Source organism: Leptidea sinapis, chromosome 28 (genome assembly GCF_905404315.1).
Source record: "Leptidea sinapis chromosome 28, ilLepSina1.1, whole genome shotgun sequence".
NCBI classification, from domain to species: domain Eukaryota; kingdom Metazoa; phylum Arthropoda; class Insecta; order Lepidoptera; family Pieridae; genus Leptidea; species Leptidea sinapis.
In genome coordinates, this window is record NC_066292.1 from 4,532,002 (window position 1) to 4,557,577 (window position 25,576).

Here is a 25,576-nt window from a genome sequence, read left to right on the forward strand (position 1 = left end):
GTACAAGACAGCGATATATTTAATACAATATACTTACTTAAACATACATAAATACATACAAACATCACTGACTCGAAAACAAACATCTATATTCTAATATAATATAAATTCTCATATGTAATATATATATAGATTCTACAATATAATATCTTCGTCTTGTCCAGTAAGATTATAATGATAAAGGTGTAAACGTTTAGATATTGAAACGTACTTCATAAAAGCGAAACAAACATAAAAAGTGTCTGCCTTTGCTCGCTTTTACGTCGGACAGTAAATTTTAATTCAGTGAATTTTGACGGGCGCCGGTAATTGAGTTTACATCTCGTATCAACTACAATTTGCCGACCACTCGAAACGTACTTGTAGGACATACTCTTTCATGTACTTACACCTACACATTTGCTTACAAATGCTTAAATCATTCATCGCTTACGATTGAATTTGTTCGTGTTATTTTGTTTAGTACGAAATGTCCGCAAGTTTTGTCTTCTGTTAAAATTATCTTGAATTTTTCGAAACTTCTAAATTCTGTTTGAATTTTTAGTCATCGGGGACCTTATAGAAATTCTTAATGTTATGTGTTATATGTTATTCATAACACTAAAAAAATAAATCCTTATTTAATAAGGCGTAAAGTATCTTATACTCATTAAGAAATCTTCTCTGTGTTTTACTCATTCAGAAAAAAAAACTTATATTGCATTTATCACGGGGAGTGTTCCAAAGAGCTGTTTCACCTGATTCCTGCCGCCGAATTCCACCTTCGCACGACACGCCACAAATTAGAATATCATCCTCACCGGATGTGTGGCGTTCTCTACAGTGTGATTTTCAAGGAACTTTCTTCCACATACCACAAAGCTGTAGAGTAAGCTTCCTTGTGGGTTGTTTCCGGGTCGATACGACATGGGTACCTTAAAAAAAAGCGCATAATTAAAGGCTGGCAACGCTCCTGGGACACCTCTGGTGTTGCAAGAGAATGTGAGCTGAGGTGATCACTTAACACCAGGTGACCCGTACTCTCGGAGGAGAAACCTCCTTCTCCATAAAAAAAATGAATACAAAGTTATCTTATCTAATTCATTTCTGACATTAATGAAGTATGTTTTTGCCATAAAGCAAACAAAACTTATATTGTCACTGTTGATCAACAGTCATAAATTCAACTTCTTTAGATTCAAGTTAACGGTTCGAACAATTGAGCTCATAACTCATAATAACACAAGCTTTTGAATGTGGGTCGATATTAATATGTAACACACTTTCCCTACAGCTTTCTAATCGGAAATAAACTTTGCATTATTGTTTAACAATGGAACATGTTGAATTGTTTAATATTCACAGCAGTGTTATTAATTATTTTAAGAAGGATAGAAATCACAAAATAAATGACACTTTACAGAGGAATCTATTAGGTTAAATACTAAACTCTGTCATAACCTTTGTTTATATAAGAAATATGAGTAATGATGTTATTTAGATGATTTTAGAAGTTACAGACGAACAAACCGTTCATCTGGTGCCATGCAAACCCAAAATTTTCAGGAAATCCCAAATGAGTTAAAATAAAATGTTAAGTTTCTCTAGCTCAGTATTTTCACCGCATTGGTAGCTAGCTAACTTACCAGCATTCAGTCTGAATACACCATCTAATTATCTAGCTGAAGATATGATTAGTTGCGCCGTAGCTAGTGAATTAATTACTGGGCAAATGAGACTTAACATCTGATGTCTCAAGGTGACGAGCGCAATTATAGTGCCGCTCAGAATTTTTGGGGTTTTTCAAGAATCCTGAGCTGCACTGCATTGTAATGGGCAAGGCGCATCAATTATCATCAGTTGAACGTCCTGCCCGTCTCGTCCTTATCTTCATAAAAAGAAATGATTCCTGAGAAATTCGTATTAATCTAGATGTATTTACGAGTTCTAGAAAGGAACTTTACTTATATACATAGAAATAGTTTGCGAAAGTTGATAGTTGAGTGAGTTATAAGCTTGTGCTGTCAAATATGTATTTATTAATATTGGAAAAGCTACAGTTAAGTGGAGAGATTTATAAAGGAAGTATGGAATAAAATTGGAAGAAGTTCTAATAAATTTATACAATTAATTTGAATGTGTTGCTAAAAAGCTTCAGGTCTAATAATTAGTAGAGGTAATATCTGAGATGACGAAGTTAGAATATATTGTGTTTATTGGCATATAAGTGAATTAAATAACGAAATTTATGGCCTACCCTGTCGCTAAATACTTTAATTAAATATTTAACTACATTTAAAGAAGCTATAGGCAAATAGAAAACAAGTTCTCTGAAGGAATATGATGCAATATAAAATTATACCTACTTTGTGTTTTAAAATGTCAACTTGGATGAGTGGAATTACAATGTGCAGGTGAAACTAGGTAGACAGAGTGTCGCCATTACATCTGCTGTTCGAGAGCCATAAAAAGCATGACATTAATAATTCTGAAATGTCATAGACAACTGTTATCTCAAAATAAGCCTTTTAACCGCAGCGGAGCTCCGGGAAATTTCAGTTCGAATTACTTTGAGGCAGTTTTTCGATAAATAGCTTATAGTTTGTACATTTTACATAGTTTATAAGTATTATTGCATATTAATTAATTCAGCAACAAAGACGTCACTTTGTCTTTTTGTTGGTTAGATGTAGATTTCACGTGCTCAAATCTCTAAGCATGCTTAAGTCCTGTTTATAGTAAAATATTAACTCAAATAATTTTCAATAACAAAATTATTAGTTTTATTAGAATCATTTATATTAATATCAAAGTATTTGCAAACAGCAAAATACTTATTTAACCCTTGTTGTAGTATGTTTCTTGAAAAAGTAAAGCAAATGCTGTGATTTCGAACCGTTATAGATTTCATTTATATTTCAATAATTTAAGAAAGATACATTTTTATGGCTTATCAATATACACAAAGATAGTATAAAAAGTATCAAAGTAGTGTTTACAAACAATCTCAATTCGCCGCGAGCTCCCGGGATTGTTAACATTGAACCCTTGAACTTGCGTCTGGCAACACCATGCCATCCTTCACAGATATCGCCAAGGGATATCTCAATACAAATTACCATTCAATACCGCGCCACGCTTATATTCAACTCTAACCCACTACAAACAAGACTTGGAATTGAATGAGACTGTCGCTAACTGAATTTTTGTGATAGTCTCTATGACCCGAATAGGAATAATTGGATTACCGACATTTGCGTTCCGAATTTAGTTAAATAATTGAATAAACGAAAGATTCTACAGTCTCAGAGTTTCTTTTTGTTATGTATATATCTATTAATTGTGGTTGCATACGTCTTTCACCTGTCATTTAAAAATGTTTTTATAATCTACCGTCATCTTAATATATTATTATATAATAAGTAGGTACATTATGTTTAAAAGCCTAAAACAGTAGAGAGCTTTTGTTTTCATCACGAATACATACATACATGGTACATACGATGAATCAAAAGCGAAATCCTTCAGTATTTTTCTGCATATGTTTCGTTAGTATGTATGTACTGTAAAAGTCTCACTTATAAAGGATTTTTTGTTAGGATTCACAGCGCTCAAAGCGAGGGATAAGTGTAGACATCTAACAGACTGTCACGTCTGTAGCGAATAGCATCACATTATTTTACAAATTTCACATTGCACTACGTTATTTTGAATGATACCTAGCTTACACATACTTCAGCGATATTTACTAGTTATTTACTTAACTAAATACTTAAAACAACTATTAAGTAGTAAGTAATTAATAATACATAATAATATTTTAAACTTAGATTAAGGATTGGTCTTCGCTGCTCTCCAACTAGATACCGCAGACGTAGTTTCAAAGTGCGCCAACTAATACTACGCCCAAGTGGCCGTACTAGAGCCAGTCTCGAACAATGTGTGACGTTGAGGTGCTACATGTTCTGTTAATCTTTGCTAATAATTGAAACTGAAATGCCGGGTTGCGTAATAAAACTTTGTGAAAATAATACTACAAGAAATGAGAAATACACTGGGATCACATTTCATCAGTGTTTTGTATTTTATTCATTTCAATGTAAAATAACACGAAGCGTATGTAACAAAATTTGAAAGATGCCATTGAGTGTCAAGATGCCACGCACACAAGCATCTAATAGTTGCCGTAATAAAGTAGCTATTGTTCTTAGGTAGTGCGGTATCTAGTTGGAGCGCATTGGTGACCAATCCTTAATCTAAGATTTTTTTCTTATTTTACGTATATTAACAGTACAATATGTATAAATAATATTTATACAGTTCCTTTTACATCTCGCTAAGATGTTTCTTAGGCAATTCTAAACATACTTTATAGACGATAATTTCTTTGCTAGGCTAATGAATTTTACATACCAATTGTACAATTTGAATACCAATAAATTATTAAATAAGACAAAGTATAAAGTTTGTCACTGTTAAATTAGCAAATCCGTTAGTACAATTGATTGGAACTTAAAAATAAACAGCTTTATCAATATTATAAGAAGTTAGAAGTAATCGTAAGTAAAGCCGTGAAGCAATTGAGTGATTCGCAGTAAACAAACCTGACCTGCCCCGAGATCGGCTGGCCAGTTGGAGAGGACGCTGACCTCTGTATCAATCTACACTCGAATTATTGGTAGCGAGAACTTTTCCCCTTTCCGAAGAGTTGAGAGATTGAGGAAAGGTTAGCGAGACAATAAGACGCTTAGAAAAAGTTTTCTTGTGCAAAAGTTTCTGGGCAATACCTCTAGTTTCTGAGGCGGAGATCTATAGAGGGTACTTTTTTTCTTTTTTTATAATAGTAAGGGACGAGACGAGCAGGACGTTCAGCTGATGGTAATTGATACTCCCTGCCGCTAATGCAGTGCCTCTCAGAATTCTCTAAAAACCCAATAATTCTGAGCGGCAATACAATTGCGCTCATCACCTTGAGACATAAAGATGATAGTGCCGCTCAGAATTTTCAAGAATCCTAAGCGGTTCTGCTTTGTAATGAGCAGGGCGTATCAATTACCATCGTCCCTTATATTCATTTAAAAAAAAAAAAAAACAAAAAAAAACAGAACTACAATAATTGAGAAGTACTGTAGTAAATTGTTATTGACCTATAAGTTACTTGTTGAAAACACGTTTTTCATTGGCTATTTCAGTTAAATGCATAAACTTAATAGAAGTACAAATAATATTATAATATAAACGGTTAATACTTAATAAAATAACGGTTACAAATAATATTACAATATGAACTTAATAAAATAACGGTTAACAAATTTAAGTGTCGTTAAATAACTTTTTAATTAAGAGTCAACCTTAGCTCATTAAAGTCTTATTTAAGTTATGGGTTTATTTAAGTTGTATAATTATTAATACTGAAGAAATTTGAATGCTGAAATGGCCAATGAAAATTATTTATATTTGTAGATAATAATTTTCGATTTCATTGAATATTATAATCTAATATGTATTCACTTCTTTGCAGGTCTTACAAGACATCAAGGTAAATATTATGTATTCACTGTTATCACAGGCTTGTTATCATTTTGCACTTATAGTTTGTTTTATTTTTATTTCTTTATAGCTCTCATTTAGTTATTTGCATGTGGCTATACAGATGAATATAACATGCAAGTTATTCTTTTAATATGTACTATAACTTTAATGTAACTTCTGACTTTTTCGAGGTTGTTTGTCTGCAGTCTTGCTCGCTAGTTCGTAAATGTTATTCGAGCATTTTGTGTATGTATATAATTGATTTACGAATGCCAGGCTAGTAGAGAGATGGGTTCCACGTTTCGGCTTCAGTTTGTGAATTTCACCGGTACTCATCATAATTGGCAATCTGTGCAAATCTACCATTAAATAGATGTGTCTCCATATCCTTGACTTTATCCATATTTGGGGTTATTCCTCCTGATACACTTATGCCTCTCTTGATGAATTTACGTCATTTCTAGAGTGTTTCTTGTCTATTTAGGTCATTCTCTGCTTTTTTTGCTTTATTTGACTGTCGAGACGTGACAGTGTCCAAACTTGTACAGGTAGTTTTTATAACTTATTGCTGTATTGTAGCTAATTTAAAGAACCCACGTACCTATATGCTCATTTAAAGTGTTGTTTAAGATTAAGATTTAATAACAAACAAAAACATGTTAAATCATAGGTTTGTATAATTAGTTATCTACAATTATTATTATCTTTTGTAAGTCCAACATAAAAAAAAGTTTTAAATATTTTTTTGGCTTACATCAACCCATTTTCAAAACATCGTAATGAATACCTATAAAATTTTACAACATTTGTTTTTATTTATGAGTCGCCCTCTATGGCCTCTTTTAGTACAACAGTCACTTTTGTAAAGCGTCGATACACAACTACACATACAACACATATTTTCAGCAACAATAATAAGAAAATTATTCATTTACGCTATTTTTACTTTGACATTTAAAACTGAAACTTATAAATGACAATTTCAAATTGTATTTGTACAATATGTTATGCAACAAAAACACTTAAACGTCTCAACTTACTTGTGTATGTTGTATTTTCATCTACACTTATTGCTTTTCACATTTCCTTATCCTTAAACACTCTGATCCATATTGCCTAGTCTGCTCCTATTTCGATGGCCTATATTAGTAGTTCATCAATAATGATTAGAAAAAACCCCTAAACAACCACTATTTCTTCCTTAAGGATTTCTTACCACCATCATAGTACATTATTTCACCCACAGCGGCGATCACAGATTACGGTTCTCACATAAATTCCTGGCTCTTCAAAGGGCAAAAAACCTTTCATACAAGCTTTCTTCCGTAAAAAATTAGTAGTAAATCCTCGTTTCGATAAGTTTCTGTTCACCTTTCAGCATATCCAGATGCATTCACTCTATAAGTCTACTTTCTAGTATCTTTGACCATCATCTCTCATTGACCAAACCTTCACTATACAAAAGTCTTATTAAAACTAAAAAAATATCTAATGTTTGTAATATAAATAAGACACTTGACATCCGGTAAGGTTCGATACGGGCGGGGCGAGAGCGGGGTCGGTCGATGGGTCGGTGACCTCGCTATCCCCCCATTACCCCCCCTAACTTACCTTCCTTCTTATCGCTCAATTTCTTCCAAAAAATATTTGTGTCTAATTCATTCATTTTTTTTTATTCCTTAGACCTATTCTCGAAAGGTTTCAGAAAAGACTGCCCTTGAAAAATTAAAAAAAAAAACAGTTAATTTACATAGTTGTAATTTTCAAAACTTAAAAATTTAAATAATGTTTGATTTGATAATTTCCGTTTTCTACTAGGAGTTGGGAATTTATTTATTGCCCTCTTTATTTTTGAGATATTTTAACTTTTGCAAACATTTTGGTTATTTATTATAAGTATTTAATGTTACTTCTCTGTAAAATCATCACCTGTAGTATATGTACTACCTTTCTAGATGCATATTGACACTGAAGTCCAGTAGACTCCCTTATACTATACCTATCTATATATTCGATTTCAAATTATTCAAGTGAGTGGACCCCGGGTCCGGGACCCCGGACAACATATCGTAATAGGTCGGGATATACCTAGTCACAAGTCACAACATATCGTTTAAACACTCTACGCTACTCTGCATCTATATAAGATCTATTTTCCTAATATATCTAAAAGACGAATCTTTTATCAGGAAGGTGATTCTCTTTTTCTTATTTAACATCGTAATTTCTATTATTATTGATGTAGGTCAGTGCTCTAATATCATCCCCATTAATAAGTAGAAAACTTAATCTAAACTATTTCTTCTCATACAATCAATTCTATCATGCTTCTATGCCTACTAAAATCAGAGTAAGACGAGTATTTACCTACGCGTCTAGTATTTACTACACAAATATTTGTACATTTATTTTTATCAAAATATTTCCCTACATTTTATGTCTGGTTGTTCGTGATATGTATTAAACTTCTGTCACCCTACAAAGTCGATTATGAACCTATAACGTAATTTAATCAACAGTTAAAACTTTTTTATTACAGATCTGAAATAAATATCAAAACAATGTCAAATACATAAAGATAATACAAAAGCTAACTGCTTCAAATACCTTTAGTTTATTTTTGACACATATTCCTTCTCCCTCTATCGTATAAGCGCATCTCTGTCCTGCGACAATCGCCTATTTACAAAACATTAATAATTCCCGCGACGTTGCCGCTCGGACCCGGCGCAAGAGCTGATGACGTCATACTCCACCATCTTGCCTCCTTTTCCAAACAAGTTTTGTGAAAGCTTTTTGTGAAATTATGAGAAGTCATGTAACGATATGAAAAGCCATGCCTATTAGTAGACCACTATTTGTTCGCCGGCTTAAGACAATATACTATTGTGAACTATTCTAGTAATTATCCAATATAAATAATTCAGCTAACATTATTTTTGTGCGATTTTCGACTATTGGCAGCAAGAGCTGGACAAAACTCTCAGACCGCACAATATAAATCTTAATCAACAATTTAATAGATATTTTTTTGATAATTTATATTATATAGTTTATATAATATATATAATGTAAGTCCATCTGAGATGCTTTGGTGGTAGGTACCAGAGGTTTCCGTTCACACCCACATAAGTCTCTACCTAGGACAAATCTGCAACCACAAAGATGTTCTTAAAAGCTTCTATGATTTGACGCTATTAACCATTTTCCAATTATTCAAATTTACTTCTGATAAACATAAATGCTAAAGGAATTGTTTTTTAAACCTTTGACTTGATATTGAAAAATGTTAGAAGTGTCGAGAAAACTTTATAGCTTAAAAACAGTTTAAAATAAAATTAACGCTTTTACGTGACAAATTAAGTTTAATTAAATTATTTACTAAGCAAGCTTTTATTCAATATTTAAAACTATTTCAAAGCTTTTAACGTAACTCAAATTCTTCTTGTTTATGTGAGCTACGCCCCTACAAGCTCTACAAAACTTTGAATTATTTATTAGATTTTTTTTCGAAATGCTTTTATTCGTAGTCTTCTCAGCAAACTATCATATGATACCCATATCATGGGTTTCATTTAAAGTGTCTTTTCTGTTGGTTCCCTTAGAAGGAAACTTTGAGCGCTGCAGCTTTGTCGTGGTTATATATACCCGGGCATCATAATAAAAGATAATATTGGTCACACACACCCTCAGGAGACCCGTTTGAATGTTTGTTTGTTCTCGTCTTCAGAAAAAAAAAACACTTTGTAGGTCCATTTTCCAGATGGCGCGGGCGTCTCAATCCGTAACCCATGATCCAGGGTATTTTGTCTCTTTTATGCACAGCTAAACAGTGACGGAACACATTTGACTACCGATTAAGTATTGAAACACAACTCTGCTTTTTGAGCCACATAATATATTACCAGTGGGAGGCTCCTTTGCATTGGATGCCGGCTAGACTATAGGTATCACAACCCGGCTCCTATTTCTGCCGTGAAGCAATAATTTGTAAGCTTTACCGTGTTTCGGAAATTACTGGGCAAATGAGACTTAACATCTTATGTCTTAAGGTGACGAGTGCAATTGTTGTGCAGTTCAGAATTTTTGACGTTTTCAATCATATTGAGCGGCACTGCATTGTAATGGGCAGGGCGTTTCAATTACCATCAGCTGAACATCCTGCTCGTTTCGTCGCTTATTTTCATTAAAAAAAATTAATGAACCAACTAACTCACTCACCCTGGCAAGTTAATTAATTAGAACTAATAATTATTAATAGAATAACTACGCATATTGTATTACAAGCTCATGTTTGGACAAAGCTAGTGTATATTTTGAAAACATTTATTACCATCGAACGATGTAATTCAATTTTATTTAATAAACATTATTCTATTGTTATTGAGACAAAACATAACATCAGTCAGGACGGAACTTTCCAATTACATTTCAATGTCAACTTACACTTTGAAGCGGACGTACGTATATATCTCTTGCATCAAACGACTTTATAAAGGATGTTTGTTTTACAATTTTCGATTTATCATTTCATCTTCATTTTATAATTACTTTCAAATAGGCATGCGCATTGATTGATACCACAGATTGGGAATGGAGTGACCGCCATCAGGCTATTAACAAAATAAGTTTAATTGTACAATATTACTTTGTAAACATATTTATTCGATGAAAAAAAAGCCCGCTGAGTCTGTTGCGCCCATTCTTCTCAAGTCTGAGGCATTCATTTTGGAATGGGTGATAGTTTTTGACTTTCAATAAGTGATGTCACATCCTATTTGAATAAAAATATTTGAATTTGAATTTGAAAATTACAAAAAGATAGAAAAAGAAAGGGGGTTATTGTTACTGTAATCGATTTTGGTTGACAAGACCTAAACAGTCACCTAAGCTTTTAATTAGCTCCTTAGTATATTGAATATTAAAATAGTCCTCTCTCTCTCTCTCAATTGGTTATTCATTATTAGGCTGTCAGGTCATCTGTACGCTAGTATAATGTAACTTTGTATGTTTCCATGACAACTACAAATCGATTGATGTTTTGCAAAATATAATTAAAATTGAAAGCGATATTTCAATGTGCTGTGTTCTCAGCCTAGCGATACTCTCCAAGAAAAAGCGATTCTCTCGATTGTATGAAACGTGCACTCATTGATAGATTGACAGATGATAGCTAATATCTTGTAAAAAACGGAGATAGCCGAAATCCTCGTACTGAGAAGCTGTGGAATGAACTTCCTTGTGCGGTGTTTCCGGGACGATACGACATGGGTATCTTCAAAAAAAGCGATTACACCTTCTTAAAGGCCGGCAACGCTCTTGTGATTCCTCTGGTGTTGCAAGAGAGTGTGGGCGGCGGTGATCACTTAACACCAGGTGACCCGTACGCTCGTTTGTCCTCCTATTCCATAAAAAAAACCACTACGTATTAAACAACTGTTCGCTTTCAAACTTGGCTGGATTATTCTTCATCGCCCATTTGTAATTAGGTTCTATTTCAAACTTACAAATCTCATGGCACTTTTCATACTAGCTTTACATATTAGCTCATCTGTAAGTTTTTCAACAACATATAAATAAATAAAATAAAATAAATAAACAACAACATAAAAATAGGACGAAAAGTGCTTCATATGATGATAAATACTCACGACTTCCGACGCTCTTTTGCTCAATGTGTTGTTTGGAACAACAAGCGCTCTATGTACATAGCTACTGAATCTAGGAGCGTTGATTATTTTTTCTAATACTTTTCTTTAAAAATTTATACAAAATCATATTTTTATTTCGACAAAACAAAGTATGCCGCGTCGGCTAGTATATCATAAATATCAACAAAACGATTTGAAACGAATCCTAAAATCATAGAACTTGTAATTAATGTGTTGGTGATGTGCCAACGAGATCAAAGGTATGGAGACCTTCGCCTGCTCCAGATAAACAATAATATGGTGATTTGTTTTTCACTTTATTTATAAATTGTATTATTACTATGATATATGAAAAGAAATGGATGATACTTTTATATCGAATTAAAAAATCAGGTAGATCCATCAATCGGGAATGTATTAAAAAGCGTCTCAAGAAAACCAAGAACTAAAGAGATTGTATGAAAGGCTTGTGCTAGAAGAAAATCAGTCAACTTTGCCAAAAGCGTGGCAAATGGAAGGCGTGTTTGTATGTATGTAATTGAGTGTGTATTATGAGGTCATTTGGGTCTAGGATGACGACCAAAATCAAAAGAGCCTTTGTATGTACTCTTGTAAAGCTAAAGTTTATCATAGTTGCTGTCTCCATTTATATCGGGGTCCAGAAACCTTAACCCACCACATTAACAATTTGGTTACAAACCAGCAAAGTTTGATACCGATTTTAATATATACTATTAAAAACAGTTTATATCTATTATTTCGATCGGATATGAGCGTACTTGCTATATGGTAAAATGTAGTCTCGTCTCATGCGGTTAAGGTGGGAAAAACTTTTCAAAACAAAGAAACTAGTCTTAAAAATTCTACTAATGCTATTCAAAAAAATCTTTGTAATCAACTTAAATTAACAAAAACTGTTAATAGTGACCAAAAGTAGCATAAAACCGAATAGAGTTATGTACGTACTTCAACCGGTTCTAATAATTTTTCGGTTTCGCGTAAACATTTAATATTACTGCAACTAAATAACTTTAAATGAATTTTAACGAAATTTTTCAATGAATTTCTAATGAGCGGATGTAAAGTATATTTTAAAACGCGTAATCAATGACGCGATTCAATGACAAGGGGTCCCACCGTCGACCTACATAGATAGTGTTATCAACTCCTTAGCAATTAATCACCAAACCGCCATCGCCGACAAGCGACACGCCATGCTTTTCAGATTGAAACTAAGTAATACATTCATTGAAATAGAACTCATATTTACCGATGACTAGTTAATAATAAATTCACAAATATTATGAATTTTACCATATATAATATACCTTTCGGGTAGCGAGCTGTATCTCATAAGTCATAATAGTTTGACAGCTGATATTTTACAAAACCATTCACAAAGTAGGTACTTACCTACTGTCATATATTGTACGATGGTTCAGAGTTAATCGTGTAAGAATTCGGCTCACACTCGTCCAGTTTATATATTCGACTTGGTTACACCTAGAGCAGCAAATGTAGACAAGGAGGACCTAATTATCAGTCTAAGATATTTTTATGATAAATAGTAACGGAACCGGAAGTCATTCACCCTTTTTTTTCATTCATTTTTTCAATAATCCTGAGCGGTACTGCATTGTAATGGGCGTATAAATTTCCATCAACTCGACGCGACGTCCTGCTCGTCTCTTCCCTTATTTTCATTAAAAAAAATTTTTTGAACCCTGATTGATCGCAATTGCGCTCGTCACTGAGACATAAGATGTTAAATCGCATTAAGCCGAGTAATATAACTGCTGCGCCCTTCAAATCGAAACACAATAATGTTTCTACTACACTAGACTACTGCTTAACGAGAAAGAGCCAATGGTAGACATTATTTAGTTTGCACATTCTCATATTTAAAATCTTTTATATCGCGTGGAGCTTCTGCACGACAAAAAATAAAGGAAAAAAAATTGAGCTTAGAGTCTTACAAAATACTATAATTACATTAACAACATTGGAACACATAGTTTTTTTTAGAATCGTATCCTTTTCAACATCTCAGCCGGAAGACGTCCACTGCTAGACAAAATCCTTATCATTTTACCGAATTTAAAAGCTATTTTCGTTAGTAAAAGCGTGTATTAGCATATTATTCGCATTAAACAACACTGAATTCTGTACAAAAGTATTTTAGATGATGATAACAGTTTTAATTCGAAGATAAAATAAAAATTCGTGTAAATACGCATTTAAAAATATGCAGTATACACTAAGAAGAAAAGGGGATGTAATGGCTGGTGTTAACTGTTCTTAATATTTATGTTTATAAGTTATTTTTTTTTATATTTTTATTTCATCTTTTGTTATTTAACAGTATACCTTCTTATGTATAAAAATAAAATATTGATATTTAAATACTTCTTAAGTACAGTCGTTGTGAGTGAAGTGATGCATTTGCACCACGCATAAACCTACACAGGTTTCTGTGGTGCATCTTAGTCTTAAGTTTTCATTGTACTCTTTTTTAATATGAATAAAAAAAAATATACCAAAAAAAGAGTTATTAGAAAAAATGAATTGGTCATATTAAGAGTGCCAAATTCTTCCTAGATACTGAAATTTGCTTCAAATATAGTAGATAGGTTACCACTAGGAAATAGTACAGAAACGAATAGTAATTATCTTAAATTTAACCAAACCTAATTAATATTATAATTGCGAATGTGAGTTTGTTAAACTGTAACGCCTTACATAGAAAAACACGGCATAATTTATTTCGAAATTTTAAGAGTAATTTAACAGAGTCAGATAGAAAATTAAATGTGGACAAAATGATAGACAGTGTATTTTATTCAATAACTATATAATATATAGGTTATTAAAATATAGAAGAGGTATCTAACGTAATTTCATCATATTATGCATTCGAGAATATAAGCTCTTAAATGTTAGCATAAAATTTAATCTCGCTATAAGATCGACGATGAAATTTTATAGGGAAATTTCGTCAAAGGATGGCACAGCGGACATTTTCAAATTTATTATAATTTATGCATTTTATCGTGTCGCTTAGATAATGCATTAAATATTTAATATATTTTGTTATTATTATTTTTTAATGGATTAAGTTATTTTTCCGAAACGAGTGTCAGAACGAACAGATGGTACCCTCTTATTATCTGCCTGAAACAGTGAGAATATAGTCAAAGACGTAGCAATTACTACACACGCGTAACCTAGTTACTAATGCAATACATTTCACTGCGCCCGTCATCTTTACAAATTTACGGTCGTAACCTTTGTTATCATCTCGTCTGGTCCACTCCCGTGTCAGCTCAAACCATTTGACATTTGACAGCCAACGCAGAGCTGTTCGAATAGTCGAGAATCCAGTACGTGTGTGGTCGCTTTGGTTTCCAGAAGGGCTGTTTGACCTGAACATTGCTATACAAATGATTTAAGTTTTCTTTAGAGCTAATTCCGCGAATAGTTTTTAAAACAATTCGACACGTGTTTCGCCTCTACACGAGACATCTGGACGTGTTGTCTTGTCAAAGTCAGTCACGAGACTGATCATTTGTATAACTATGGATTTCCGCAAAGTAACGCCTAATTCAATAAATTTTCTGAACAACTGTAAAATTTTACCAATCCTCATTTTCAAAATCTTGATGTTTAGCGTTTCACCACAGTAACATAAGATATTGACTATTGCAACATGAAGCTACATCACTTCGTAATGGGGCTTTGACATGGGGAGAAGAACTGATAAAAAAACTCACAGGCCATCTTTTAAATCATAAAAACAAAATTGCTAAACATACTTAATATAATACTATAACAATGTAGGTGGCCTGCGCAGAACCAGACAAGAACCATGCATCATCATCCTCAATATAATCTGCTATAGTATCACTGCAAGTGTTATTACTTCTATATGACGATATATTTGCTAACGTCGACATATCTGTTCTCTTCTTCGGCAAGGAGTGCATGAGAAGAGTGACCACAGTAGATATAATAAATCCTAGCATGAAGGAGATGTAACAGGCATGAATGTTTTTAAACATTGATGGCATTTGGCAACAACTGCTTGCTGTTGCAACCGCACAGGCAGGCAGTATAGTAAGCCTTCTTTCTTTTCTTTCAAAGAAGCTTTATTATATTTCTTAAATTTGTGCTCAGTGAGTCTTTGAATACTGCACTATACTGTCTCGTAATTAATTGTAAAATTTAATACCAAGATCTATAAAGAAGCCTTAACCCTAGCTAACTTCTTACACGTTAGGTTTATTATTTCTTCTTAAATTGAATGAATTCAAAAAATATAGAAAGAACTCTTTACAATGTTTAAGCAAACTTTAGAATAAACTTCTGTGCTCGATTTTTTCAAGAATATCATGGGTACAAACACGTAAAGCGCGTTCACCTACCTAAAAGGCCGGCAACGCTCCTGTGATTCCTCTGGTGTTGCAAACAAATGTAGGTGGATGATTACTTCCTATCAGGCGACCATATACACGAATGTCTTCCTCTTCCATACCAAACAAAGATTTTTTTTAAATCTATTTATTTCTCGTGTATCGAACTAAAACGGGAGTCTAATGCCCCCCTTTTTCGATGGAGACACTCTATAGAAATATTTTGAAGTGTGATTACCTTTTGCGTCAAAAGTTAGCATCGGTAAATTTTTACCTAACAATGAAAATTTATCTTAGCTAAGTAAAAAACACCCTTTAATAACATGTAAATACACAATAGAATAACTTACTTAAATACGCGTACATTCTTAAGATAAATGTTTATACGTTTTTAATTAAACAATGAAAATATGGTTACCCTAGAAACGTATGCAAATATTACAGCGAGGGGAAGGTAATATTTTTACCAAAGTGCCTTTCCCTCCCGTCCCCCCAGACCCCGCCGACAATAACCCGGCTCATTACAAAAATATTATTCAGCCATCTACAAAATGTTTAAAGGGAAAACGCCGATTTGAATTTTTATTATTGTTGTTGCTTTTTGAAAGTTGCTACTTGTCGGCCAAAAGCATCTGTTAATTGTTATGAAACTACGAATATATCGGGTTAACTATACACTATTCGAAGAATTAGTCTTTGATACGTGTGCAGTTTTCAATTGAATCGAACATATTGAACTCTGAAATTAGTGAATATTACGTTGCATAGACACGTAGAGTATAAAAAACGCGTGGCTTAAGAGCCAGCAGCACTCTTTCGTGGACCATGGTGCTGTGAGACACATAGCCATGACATATGACATGGCACCTACAGGCTCTTTTATACTTAAATAAATAAATCCACACGGTAGTTTCTTTCGTAATTCTTCATATTCATTATGTAATAACATTTACAACATAATATTATGTAAATATAATATAAAATTTACCTTTACTCGAATCGAGCCGAACTTACTACATAAATTTATCGTTACAGAGACGAAAGTGACTCCAGAGTCTTTTTTTTATGAAAATAAGGGACGAGACGAGCAGGGCGTTCAGCTGATGGTAATTGATACGCCCTGCCCATTACAATGCAATGCCTCTCAGGATTCTTAAAACAACCCAAAAGTTCTAAGTGCAACAATAATTGCGCTCGTCACCTTATGGCTATAAGATGTTAAGTCTCATTTGCCCAGTAATTTCACTAGCTACGCCGCCCTTCAGATCGAAACACAATAATACTTACTGCTTCACGGCAGAGATAGACGCCGTTGTGGTACCCATAATCTAGCCGGCATCTCTCAAGCAAGTCTCATTTAATTACCAAAAAATAAAGTGATCAGCGCACCGAAAGAAATTTTCACTTCAATAATAAAAACTGTTGAGTTTATTATTTGTTTCTAACAACAATCAACAAAGCTTCTGTTAAATGTTGCAATACAGGATATTTGTAGAAAGCGACGCTTGTCATAAACGTAATACCGTAATACGGTCACGCGTAACGTAAACTCGTTCGACGGTAATTGTCAAACAAATACAATAATTTATCGCGTGATGTTTATAACTTTTCGTTGTTTGGTCGCTGGCAACCGGTACGTACTCGTTGCTAGAATTAGACGTTCTTGCTATAATATATTTCATTGTAATTACATTAAACCATGTTATATCATAAATCCAGGGGCGTGCACTGTGGATCTAACTAGTCGTAGTTGAGCTTTGGAATAATAGACCAGTGCACAGTGATTATTATTGATAAAAAGTGATAAAAATAAATAATAGGATGAAACTTATTGGAAAAGGAAAATAAGATAACAAAAATGTATAAATATAACAAAATTTTCTGTAATAATATCATATAATCCATATTTTTGCTGCTACGAGATAAATTAATTAGATTTGATGGGCTTAAAACAAGTGTGAAAACAAAAGTTGTAGATCTTTTTATTACCTACAACTTTGCCATTTAACTTTTTGACATAGGACTTGTAGTTTTGCCCGAAATCGAGATATACCATTTCTCATATTTTCACACAAACACCCCCCCCCCCCCTTTTCCACTTCCCGACCTCAGATCGCCCGTAATTTATTTTTGTTATATTTTCATCCATCCGTCCGTCAATGGGTTTCATCCAACTATTATTTTTTTAGTTTCAAAAGTTATCGATCCAGGTCTATAAGCAAAGTTTGCGTAGGTATTTAGTATCTAGCGTATGGAAAAAATTTATAAGCGGGTGTTCAATAGAAGTTTGGTAATAAAATAACAGAACCAAATTAAACTAAATTAACTTTAACACTAGTGCTATATTTATTTAGGCTTATAACGAGGTAGGCTAATTGCCTATATGATATGTACGCCTCTGACTATATCTCACTTCGTCTGATCACGGTGCTAATATTATTTTAAGTAGGTTTTTTTATTTCAAGCTTTCTATAAGCTTGACATCAGTGTTCTAAATTATTTATTGGTATCTATTTAAAACAGCAGCGTTGTTAGAAAGTAAAAGTAGAAGACGAGACGAAGAAGAATCTTATTTTAAAACTAGCTGACCCGGCAAACGTTGTTTTGCCATATAAAGTATAATTCACGCGATAGTTTTATAAGTAATAAAATATTGCCTATATTATAGCCTGTACATCATTTTGTTCCATTGTCAATAGTTTTTGCAGCGCACGCAAAAATAGGGTTTCGATTTTACACCTTGTGTTACAAAATAGCAATTTTATTACGGATCCCTAATTTAAAAAAAAAAAAAAAACAAAGCCTATAGCCTGCCTCGATAAATGGACTACCCAACACTGAAAGAATCATTCAAATCGGACCAGTAGTACCAGAGATTAGCGCGTTCAAACAAACAAACAAACAAACAAACACTGCAGCTTTATAATATTAGTATAGATTATTCGAGATTTTTTAATTATGTTACACTGGGCTCAAGTTGATATGCATTCAGCACACTTGCAAAAAACTATTATGTTTTCGATTTATTAAAACCCAATCCTTGAATAAATGCTTGTTTGTAATAGGAAAGTTTGCAAAAATGAAAAAAAAATCTCTCCTTTAAAAAGTAAACTTATTAAAGAGTGGTCTTTTTAATTATTCAAATTATGTTTTTTTTAAGGTTTCAGTACCTAACTTGATGAACATAAAAAAGTAACAATTACAGGATTCTCAAAAAGTCGTGTAGTTATCAAGTAGAAATTCACATCTTAATATCAGCAGTCGGTTTAATTGAGGATAATCGGTTATTTTTTTTTCAAAATACTGGTGTTATTAACGTTATGGCGAAGTACCTACACCTTGTATATACAGACATATTCAAAATAGAATATGAAATCACTTAATGAAAGTCAAAAACAACTAACCATTCGGAAATGAATGCTTTAGATCTGAGAAGAACGAGCACAAGAAACTCAGCTAAAAGAATGGTATATTACGCACCTTGGGAGAAAAGTAAGTCATTCTCACCCGCGGAATATAATAATCGCGGGTGGCAATGTCCTACTTATCCCACGTGGTGCATATACGATTTTTTTCCCACCTTGATGAAAAGCTCGCTTTTAGCCTCTCGTACGAATCAGAAAAGTCGTCTTGCCGGGAGTGAATCGGAAAAAAAAGAAATTATAACAGAAAAGTAATATTATCGACATATATTGTCAAAGTTAGACGTAAAGAACATACGTGTTATTATTATTAAAAAAGCAATAAAATAATTAACATTAAATATTTATGAAAATGTTGACTAGCTGTACCGTAAACAAATGGATGTGACCTTTGATAGCATCGCCTCAAAATAGCTCAAGGATGGTAATGCCTCTGGAAACACGTGCAGCTCGCCGCAGTGATGAGTAGTATCGACTGGGACTCGCTGCCACATTCGGAGATTTATTATTAATCTTAGCGGGAGACTCGACCCACTTTATGATAATCACGAAATAATTTTATACTACTGTTCAAATTTAAATATTTTTATTCAAAATAGGATGTGACATCACTTATTGAAAGTCAAAAACTACCACCCATTCCTAAACGGATACCTCAGACCTGAGAAGAATGGGCGTAACAAACTCAGCGGGCTTTTATTTTTTATCATTAAAATATGTTTACAACGTAATATTGTACAATTAAACTTATTATTTAATAGCCTGAGGGCGTTCGCTCCGTTCCCAATCTGTGGTATCATTAAGGAAGTCATTTATGTTATAGTAGCCTTTACCACACAGACGTTTTTTAACAATTCTTTTGAATAACGTAATACTTTTGTTTTGAACATTTTCTGGGATCTTGTTGTAAAAACATATACATCACCCCAAAATTATTTGATAATACTGTTCATACAAGTTCAAGTTATCAACATTTTTTACTAGAAATCACGTCTGCCCTTGAGAAAGAAAAAAGCGTCACGGGCCTTTAAAATACTAGAATAAAGGCCTGTATCTCCAAGACAGAGGTCGTCTTCAATTCTCATCCAGATTTTGTTTCCACTACTGCAAAGCTGCATAAAATTTGTCCTTATGGACTCCAAGAATGCTTGCTTTGATAAAGGTATAATTAGAATCCCTATGGAGTGTTCCATCCGGAACCATTTTCGGTGTTAGATCTGTTCTTAGATTGATGTCCTATTACACAGTTATCGCACTATGATTTTCTCGTAGCAAATATATATATACGTCTTGCAATGCTTAAGTGGAAATCTTTTTCTCGTCAAGATTGGCTAAGATGTTATGTGCCGGAAACCCTATTATCTACACCTCACTGTTTGTCCTCATACCAATAGCCAAAAAGCTGGAATTTTGACAATTAAAATTCCATAACTACCAAATTCTATGTCTAAACGTGTCTTACGAACTTGATTACAATATTATTCAAAGTCAAATATATTTTTTTAAAAGCTTAAAGTAAGCGCTTTTGAATCCTCATTAGAAATATTTCATTTCAATAACTGAATCTACCATCTTTGGTAAAAGTAGAGCGCGCGAGAATAAAATACAAGAAACTCGGCCACTCCCTAATTTTACAAGAGCTTATTAGTGATATGTATAGGTGCAGTTTTAAATCTACTGGAGATAATAAAGTTAAAAAATGTATATGAAATGCACACTAGCAGATGTTTACGAAATCAATAGAATATGATGAGCGGATGTGATCAATTCAAGAACATAATAGACCCAAGTGGAAGGTTATGACTCAATCAGACCACAATACGATAACCTTCCTATTCAATTATATTGCTCTTACTTGTAATGTAATATGGTGGAATTAGGGCCTCTGGAGAACATAATAGTAATATCGAATCGTAGCATGCATGATGAATACCAGCTTGGTAGGATATCACGTCCAACCATGATATGGCTGGTCAAATTTTTGCTTTCAATCCCAACGGGGACTTTCCGTCCGTCTGTCATGTGTCTCATAAGCCGTATAATTTGACAACCTTTTTATTAGTATTACTGCTGTCGAATAAAATGCTTGATAAAAAAAACTAAAACTGCAAATTCCACTATTTATAATAATAACATAACAATAAATTTTATATGTTATACATACATACAAACATGACTCGGAAAAAAACATTTAAATTAATCATTTGAATGTTTGCACCTGCCGGAATTTTAACCGGGCACTGACTGATTGATAAACGAAGACCAAAGAAGTAAATTATACCCTTAATTTGTATATGAACGAGTATTTTAAAATTGGAGTTCTAAAATGCTTAAAAACCTTTTCAAACATTTTTTTGAAATCGGTCCATAAACGGAGTATATATGAGGTAACAAAAATATTTAAAAATGCAGTCGAATTAAGAAACTCTTTCATTTTTTAAGTCGCTTCTATTGTCTAACAACCAATTTGCAAAATATCACGAGATCTAGGACATTTTCGTTTGTGAGCATATTATTTTATTTAACAGAGCAGATATTGTGATAAATCTGAATTACACACGAACAGCGTGCTTGTGTTGTTGTGTTAAACAAAAGCTAAGTTTACAGGCCAACTTGTGTCCTCGACAATACTGTATTGTTTTAATAATGGCCTTTGTAAGGCCTTTATTTACAATACATATTTGAATATGAGTGCGGTATTTAAGTATAAATACATACGCGCTTTTACCACATTATTAATTACCAAAAATTTTGCATCTGTCTACATTTTCACGCCGCTATTTCGAGGAGCGGAGAACACCTATTTTAGCTTTTCTGATCTGACAAAGGAAACTTTAACTTTCCTTGAGAAATGTTCTGTCCAACAACTATTAACATCGTCTACACATTGGTCCCATTACAATGATTTTCAGAAATTTTCTCTGTGTATCTCATCTCAGAAAAAATGTTTTCACTGATGTATTGTAATAATTTAACACTGAGTTTTTGTTTACGCAAACTTCCCGCACGAAACCCTAGAAGCGTATACCTTCTTAAGTTCGTTTGCAATAATAAGTTTGTCTTTGTTCCCTTTTTTGTGCCAAATATTAAAAGATATTAATACCTTGTGCAAAATGTCAGAATTCAGCGGTGCGGAAACAACAATACATTATAGAAATGTTTACTGATGTGAGGCAAATTAAATACGATAGTATTGAGAAATTGAAAGGGAATCTCATAATAGAAAATATAATAATGTTTTAAATTCATGACTACCTGCTTATGCTTTATAGACTTTACGTTATGGTAAAAATGAATTTAATTTTATTTTTGAGAGTTTTTCATAAGATAAAAATGATTATTGTGACTTTGGAAATGTTGTTCATGAAGCAAAAGCCGAACAAAATATTATTCAGAATATATATACCATTAAAAGACTTATTCGTCATTATCATTAGAACATTTAGAATGTGACTCTTATCTTACCGGAGTTTAAACTCACTCACAGCGGAACATCAACAATGTATTAATTTACAAAGAGTAATTAACATGAAAAAATAAAGAAATTAAATTATCTTTTCTTTTAATTGACGTTATCGCTATCCATCGAATGGCCCGATAGAAGACCAGCAAAGTCTTTGGGTTGTTTTTTTCATGTTATAATACTGGGCAAATGAGACTTAACATCTTATGTCTCAAGGTGACGAGCTCAGTTGCAGTGCCGCTCAGAATTTTTGGGGTTTTTCAAGAATCCTGAGCGGCAGTTCATTGTAATGGGCAGGGCGTATCAATTACCATCAGCTGAACGTCCTGCTCGTCTCGTTCCTTAGTTTCATAAAAAAAAAATCTACTAACTAGGTTTCTGAAGACGATATATATATTATTATTGCAACCACAATGTTCATCATTCTTGCAACCACAATGTTCATCATCAATATTCATATCAAAAATGGCCATTATAAATTAATTAATTTTATTGATATTAATTATTAAATGCTGTCGTGGAATGGCCATCATTCCTCTGTTAACACTTACTATCAGCTCGCTTGTTAGTAACTCTCAAGGTTCAGCCTTGAGGGTTACGTATTTGACTTTTACTTTTTTTGATTAATCACTACCGCAGATTGTCTAATAAATGTAGCCTGACTCCTATAACTCCTGTTGCACAAATGTCCGCAAACTTGGCGAGCCAAATCGGACGGCTATTTGACCGCAAAACCGAGTTTGACCGCAGCTTGCGCGGTTTTACTTCTAACCCGGCCACAACTGCCGGTGCTATAAATAAACTCCTGAAGTATACTACTGAAAGGCAAATTCAATAGAAATTTGGAAAAGTTGAATTTAAAAAGTGTCCAGAAACGCAAGCCACTAAAAAGTAGTATCATCCTTTATCTCATACATGCTTGTTAATATATGTTAATATATGTTATATGTTAATATATGTTTGTTATTCTTTCACTTCGAAACTATTATTGAAATTTTGTACACAGCTACTTCACGTTCCGAGCTACGGGCTGAAGTAGTATTAATATGAATATAAATTGCAATATCATGACGGTGCCAACCACTTAAAATATTAAAGTAAAATTGTACTCTTTCTACAGCAATATTACCATTTATTTGTCGATATTTTTGTGTCATTCCATTAAGTGGTCGTTCCATTTAGTGCTCGTCTTCTTTTCTAATCGCTCAAATGCTGTAGATTTTAGTTCGTGTGCAATATTTCTCGACTATATAACAATATTTTATATATAACTAGCTGACCCGACAGACTTTGTTCTGTACATAATAAATAATAAACTGTTTTTTTATGAATTTGTCAATAATATTTCGTAATATCAAGATTTATATCCTAAAATATGTTCGCTGCTGTTAAAACGAAATTGTTTAACAGCAGAACTGTCAAACCATTTGTCAAAAAATCTCCATGAAGTAATCCCAGTTAAAATCCGTTCATTTGTTTAGGAGTCCATCGCGGATAAACAACGTGTCACGTAATTTATATATATTAAGATTAAGATGTATATAAATATATTTGTATGGGAGAATATGTATATGAATTGTAATATCGTTGGCATAAAGGCATTTATTTTCTCTAAATGATTCCTTTAGAATTCATTTTGATGTCATTTCTAATATACTAGATACTAGTACCGCTTCGAAAACAAATGGCGCTCTGAGAGAGAAGGAGCGGGGCTGAGACTTTATTATAAAAGTTAACACTTACCCTTAAAGCTTTTATGTATCTTATGAAGCATACTAGAATTAGTTACAAGCAATCCCTTATTTCTAGTGTTATAATAATGAAAATCACTATTAAGAGCAAAAAGGTGACGATTTTTGTGAGCGTATATTAAATTTTCATAAATGTACTGCCAATGAACAGTCATAATATTTATTTCTTTAAATTTTTCTTTGAGAGACTGTCTATAACCAAGCTGATATATAGCACGAACAGCTCTCTTTTGCAGAGCTTACACTATATCAATGTCAGCAGCATGACTCCACAGTAAAATACCGTACGTCATGATGCTGTGAAAATAACTGAAGTACACTAATCTAGCGGTCGCAACATTCGTGTACTCTGTAATGTTTCTAACGGCTATTTGTTGGTCTGGTTCTTGAATGTTGTCATATCTGATTCCAGAGCTACCGTGGTCGCAAGCCCCTCGGCAGCTCGGCCGTAGCCCCCGTCGGCCTGAGCCCCGGTCTGCCGGCTGCTGCATCCCCCGGGCCTGCCGCCCCAGCAGCACCTAGCCCCGCGCCTGCTACCACACCCACCATGAAGCAGGAGCATCCCACACAACCGATGGTAAGGCTCCCCATATTATATACTTCCACAGCCTTGAGTTGTCCACCATAGCTCAACACTCCAAGGTGCTTTCAAGACAACAACACGCCCTAGTCGATCCCGTTGATGACATCACGAGCGCAAACGTGATGGAATAATCCAAGACTATACACAGCCTTTGGCGGCGAGAATCCCTCTTTTTTTTATATATAAGAAAGGGCAAACGGGCGAGACGCTCACGAGACGGGGAGAGGTGAGGCAACCGCCCTGACATCCGCAACATCAGGTGTCAAGAGATGCGTTGCCGGCCATTAAAGTGGGAGTATGCTCTTTTCTTGACGGTCCCTAACTTGTATCGGTTCGTGAAAACAGCAGACGGAAATTGATTCCACAAACTGGCTGTGCGAGGCAAGAAATTTCTTGCAAAACGCCTCGTTTCTGTCTTCTGACCGCCAAATTTAGATGTTGATTAGAGGTCCATCGGTTAGATTTTAATATATATTTCTTTTATACGTTTGAAGTAAAGCTAGATAAAGGTTCGTGATAATTAAATTCAATAGCATTTCAGCTGTAAAAAGCGTTGACGTAATATTTTTTAAAAACAATTCATTTAGTATAATATTAATTTAAAATATGCACAAGAAATGACTTCTAAAAATAGCGGCTTCCCAAGCTTTATTTATACATCGTTTGTGTGCAAAACGTTATTATATTTTCAATATATATTTTAATAGCTTGAAATTTAAAACGTTTTACGTTATAAGCGTTCCAATTATATTAATTAGCACAGGTGAAGAAATTAAATACTTGTAT

The 25,576-nt window shown here is 33.5% G+C and overlaps 1 protein-coding gene across 1 annotated transcript in view; it reads left to right on the plus strand.

Annotated features, from left to right (window-relative positions):
- LOC126973095 (DNA N6-methyl adenine demethylase) overlaps window positions 1–25,576 on the plus strand; it is a 138,745-nt gene that overhangs the window by 101,461 nt on the left and 11,708 nt on the right. The window contains exons 2-3 of the mRNA XM_050820227.1: window positions 5,501–5,518; window positions 24,620–24,784. Of these exons, the coding sequence (XP_050676184.1) occupies window positions 24,755–24,784 (30 nt within the window). The 5' untranslated portion in view covers window positions 5,501–5,518; window positions 24,620–24,754. The remainder of the gene's footprint in view (window positions 1–5,500; window positions 5,519–24,619; window positions 24,785–25,576) is intronic.